The sequence below is a fragment of the Nicotiana tomentosiformis genome, chromosome 10 (assembly GCF_000390325.3).
Source record: "Nicotiana tomentosiformis chromosome 10, ASM39032v3, whole genome shotgun sequence".
Lineage (NCBI taxonomy): Eukaryota > Viridiplantae > Streptophyta > Magnoliopsida > Solanales > Solanaceae > Nicotiana > Nicotiana tomentosiformis.
In genome coordinates this window covers 67,789,584-67,793,914 of record NC_090821.1, presented here as the reverse complement: position 1 = coordinate 67,793,914, position 4,331 = coordinate 67,789,584, and the positions used below count along the sequence as shown (strand labels likewise).

At 40.8% G+C, this 4,331-nt stretch overlaps 1 protein-coding gene and 1 non-coding gene across 2 annotated transcripts; one reads left to right on the top strand and one right to left on the bottom strand.

Moving 5' to 3' along the window:
* Positions 1 to 221: 221 nt before the first annotated feature.
* Positions 222 to 328, bottom strand: LOC117278436 (small nucleolar RNA R71). The gene has a single exon (XR_004508810.1). It is a non-coding gene; the product is annotated as a small nucleolar RNA R71 (small nucleolar RNA).
* Positions 329 to 1,816: 1,488 nt separating this feature from the next.
* Positions 1,817 to 3,868, top strand: LOC138900343 (uncharacterized). The gene is made up of 5 exons (XM_070187071.1): positions 1,817 to 2,116; positions 2,234 to 2,434; positions 2,578 to 2,660; positions 2,950 to 3,394; positions 3,599 to 3,868. The coding sequence occupies exons 1-5, from the start codon at positions 1,817 to 1,819 to the stop codon at positions 3,866 to 3,868; spliced, it is 1,299 nt and encodes a 432-aa protein (XP_070043172.1).
* Positions 3,869 to 4,331: the final 463 nt, after the last annotated feature.

Below are 4,331 nucleotides of genomic sequence, written 5' to 3'. Positions count from 1 at the left end.
ATTGGCCATTACCGACCAAAGTTGGTCGATTTTTTTGATCGATTTTTCCTGGATTTCTAGTAGTGTGTTTCCAAAGACTACGTCAGAATGACGTTGTTTCCTTTTTCACTGATGGGGGAAGCCAAAGAATGGTTGCAGAAGGAGCTCGCAAACTCGATCCACAATTGGGATTATCTAGCACGAAAATTCTTAATCAAGGTTTTCCCACTAAGAAGACAAAGTCGCTGAGGAGCCAGATTCTTGGGTTTCAACAATGAGATGGCGAGACTCTTCGTCAAGCTTGGGAAAGATACAAGAAGTTACTCAGACACTGCTCACATCATTGCCAAACTTATGAGGTGTTGGATCACACTTTAGTTGATGGGTTGGACGAGACATCAAAGATGAATCTTGACTTAGCATGTGGGGGTAGTTGCATGGCAAGATCGTATAGTGAAATCCATATCCTACAAAATAATTTCACTGCTAATGGAAATAATTGGCAAGGAGATGAGGAACCACGAAGAGCACTTAAATAGAAGGCAGCATGTGTAATTGACGTTGATGATTTATTATCCATGAGGGAAAATATAGCGAGATTAGCAAATCAGATGAATAAAATAACAATGCACCAAGCACAACAGATGCAACATGTGCAACAGATATCTACTTGCTACAAGTAATATCATGAAGGTCACACAAATGACATATGCCCCGCGAATCCGGAGTTCATCTACTATGTGGGGCAACAAGATAGAGGGCCGATGAATCAAAATGATCAATATGGTAACACATACAATCCGAACTGGAGGAATCATCCTAACTTCCCTTGGGGTGGAAATTAGAATAATAGGCCTCAAGCTAATTAAAATCAGCCACCTAACCCCCCCCCCCAACAAGCAGAGAAGAGTTTGACTGACATGATAAAAAAGCTCTTGATAGACAACCAGAAAGTTATGACTGAGAATCAACAAGTTAGGGATGAGAATCAACAATTGCGCACAGGGTTCAAAAATCTAGAGAAGCGTTTTGGGCAAATGGCTAACAATCAGAACAATCGACCTGCTGGAGCTCTCCCAAGCGATATGGAGAAAAATTCTCAAGTCAATGCAGTGACGTTGAGAAATGGGAGAGAGTTGGTAGAAGTGCCTAAGAAGAAAAATGAGTCATTTGGGCTCGAAGAAGAAAGAGTTTCAAAACCTATAAAGGTAGATGAGAAAAACAAAACAGAGTCTGAGCATATATCATAGAGGGTGCCACCCCATTTTCCTCAAAGATTGAGAAAGAAGAATGATGATCACATGTTTTACAAATTTCTAGATATGTTGAAGTAGATACACTTGAATATCCCTTTGGTGGACATGCTCTGTGATGTCCCAAAATATGCAAAATATATTAAGGATATAATGGCAAATAAAAGGAAGTTAACTGAGTTTGAAACTGCCTCACTTACTTAGGAGTGCACTTCCAGGATCAACACAAGCCACAAAAGCTTAAGGATCCGGGTAGTTTTACCATCCCCGCGAGGATTGGTGAGATCGATGTGGGTAGAGCCTTGTGTGGTTTGGGTACAAGTATCAATTTGATGTCGTTGTCAGTGTTCAAACAATTGGGCTTAAGAGCTCCGAGACCCACCACGGTGATGCTATAGTTTGCTCATAGATCTTATGTTTATCCTGATGGGGTGATTGAGGACGTCTTGCTGCAGATTGGGAAGTTTATTTTCCCTGCAGATTTTATCATCCTGGACTACGAGGCTGATGAGTTAGTTCCTATCATCTTTGGACGACTTCTCTTGGCCACTGGAGATGCAATTATCAAAGTCTGAGAAGGTACGATGATCATGAGGGTGGACAATGAAGAAGCAGTCTTCAATGTATATCGATCCATTCAGTTGCCTCGTCATTACGAGGACCTTGCCATGATTTCTGTGGTGGAGATAAATGAAGCAGTCATGGAGCCAAGTGCGTTTAAAGAAGATACACTAGAAAATGCATTGATGTTGTTCACTCACTTGGAACTTGAAGAAGAGGTTGAGGAGATATTCCAAATTCTGGATGCATCTTGTGAATACATAAGAGAAAGATCCCAATTTGAGCCTCTGGATAGGCCAATCGGCCCGCCTCCTAAACCTTTAGTTGAGGAGGCCCCAAAACTGGAACTTAAACCCTTACCATCTCATCCTCATTGTGCATATTTATGAAGTTCTAACACTTTAACTGTGATTGTTTCTTCTCATTTGTCTAACCTGCAGGAAGAAAAGATATTAAAGGTACTGAGGGAGCACAAGCGTTCCATTGGTTTGACAATGTCTAACATAAAGGGTATTAGCCCTGAATTCTTCATGCACAAAATACTCATGGAGGAGGGACACAAGCCTAGCGTGGAACATCAACGCCGCCTAAATCCAAATATGAAAGAGGTGGTAAAAAAAGAAGTGATTAAGTGGCTCAACGTAGGTGGTAGGTATAATATTTCCTATCTCCGATAGTAAGTGGGTAAGCCATGTCCAATGTGTACCTAAAACGGGAGGGTATGACTATTGTAGTGAATGAAAAAAATGAATTAATCCTAATTAGGACTGTGACTGGTTGGCAGACATGCATAGATTATAGGAAGTTGAATAATACTACACGAAAAGTTCACTTCCCTCTCCCCTTCATTGATCAAATGCTTGAAAGGTTAGCCGGACAAGAATACTATTGTTTCCTTGACGGCTATTCGAGGTATAATCAGATTGCTATTCCCCGAAAGATTAAGAAAATACAACTTTTACATGCCCTTGTGCCACTTATGCATATAAGAGAATGCCATTTGTATTATTTAATGCACCTGCGACTTTCAAAGGTGTATGATGGTTATTTTTACTGATATGGTGGAATGATTTTTGGAGGTCTTTATGGATGATTTTTCTGTGTTTGGTCCCTCTTTTTATGAATGCTTGACCGATCTTGCTAAAGTGCTTACTAGGTTCGAGGAGACTAATCTGGAACTAAATTGGAAAAAGTGTCATTTTATGGTATGTGAAGGTATAGTGCTGGGGAACAAGGTGTCCAAAGATGGGCTGGAAGTTGACAAGGCTAAGGTGGAAGCAATTGAAAAGTTGCCACAACCAATTTCAGTGAAAGGAGTTCAGAGTTTTTTGGGACATGCAGGTTTTTATCGCCGATTTATAAAGGATTTCTCAAAAATTTCCTCTCATTTGTGCAGGTTGTTAGAGAAGGATGTGCCATTCAAGTTTGACGATGCTTGTCTGAAAGCACTCGATCAGCTGAAAAAGAAGTTAGTGAGTGTACCAATCATAGTGGCTCCTAACTCGAACGAGCCTTTCGAGCTGATGTGTGACACTAGTGATGGTGCAATTGGGGCCGTATTGGGCCAGAGGAGGAGCAAAATATTTTACTCCATTTACTATGTAAGTAAGACTCTCGCTCCTTCTCAAATAAATTATACTATGACTGAAAATGAGTTGCTTGCTCTAGTGTGGGCGTTCGATAAATTTCGGTCCTATTTGGTTGGCACCAAAGTCATCATCTACACAAATCATGTAGCCATCAGGTATTTGTTTGAAAATAAAGATGCTAAACTAAGGCTAATCCGTTGGGTTTTACTCTTGTAGGAATTTGACTTGGAGATCCGAGATCGTAAAGGAACAGAGAATCAAGTGGCCGATCACTTATCCCCGTTAGAAACTCGGAATCATGTAGCTGAGGGAGATGTCATCAAGGAAACCTTCCCGGATGAGCAATTGATGGCCGTTACTGCTGAGGAGGTGCCATGGTATGCAAATTTTGTAAACTATCTAGCAAGTGGAGAAATGCCACCTGACCTTGAACCTTATGCTAAAAAAGAAGTTCTTGCGAGATATGAGATCATATGTGTGGGATGAGCCATTTTTATTTAAATATTGTACCGATTAGTTAATGAGAAGATTTGTGCCCGAATCTAAAATAAATGTTATCTTACATGACTGTCATGCGTCGCCTTATGGTGGTCATCATGCGGGTGACAAAACGACAGCCAAGGTGTTGCAATCAGGTTTCTATTGGCCTAAGTTGTTTAAAAATGCCCATGTGTTCGTGAGTAAGTGTGATAGATGCCATAGAACGGGAACGATTACGAAAAGGCATGCGATGCCATTGCATGGTATTATGGAGGTTGAAATCTTCGATGTGTGGTAAATTGATTTTATGGGTCTGTTTCCCTCATCCAATGGGTGCAAGTATATTTTGGTGGCCGTTTACTATGTGTCTAAGTGGGTGGAGGCCATTTCTCTTCCTACCAATGATGCCAAGGTTGTGGTTAACTTTGTGAAAAAGCATATCTTTACAAGGTTCGGTACTCTGATAGTG

Coding starts and splice junctions, on each gene's coding strand:
- LOC138900343 (XM_070187071.1), top strand. CDS start 1,817: ATGATCATGAGGGTGGACAATGAAGAAGCAGTCTTCAATGTATATCGA. Junction 2,117..2,233: donor GCCCGCCTCCTAAACCTTTA/GTTGAGGAGGCC, acceptor TCTAACCTGCAG/GAAGAAAAGATATTAAAGGT. Junction 2,435..2,577: donor AAGTGATTAAGTGGCTCAAC/GTAGGTGGTAGG, acceptor ACTGGTTGGCAG/ACATGCATAGATTATAGGAA.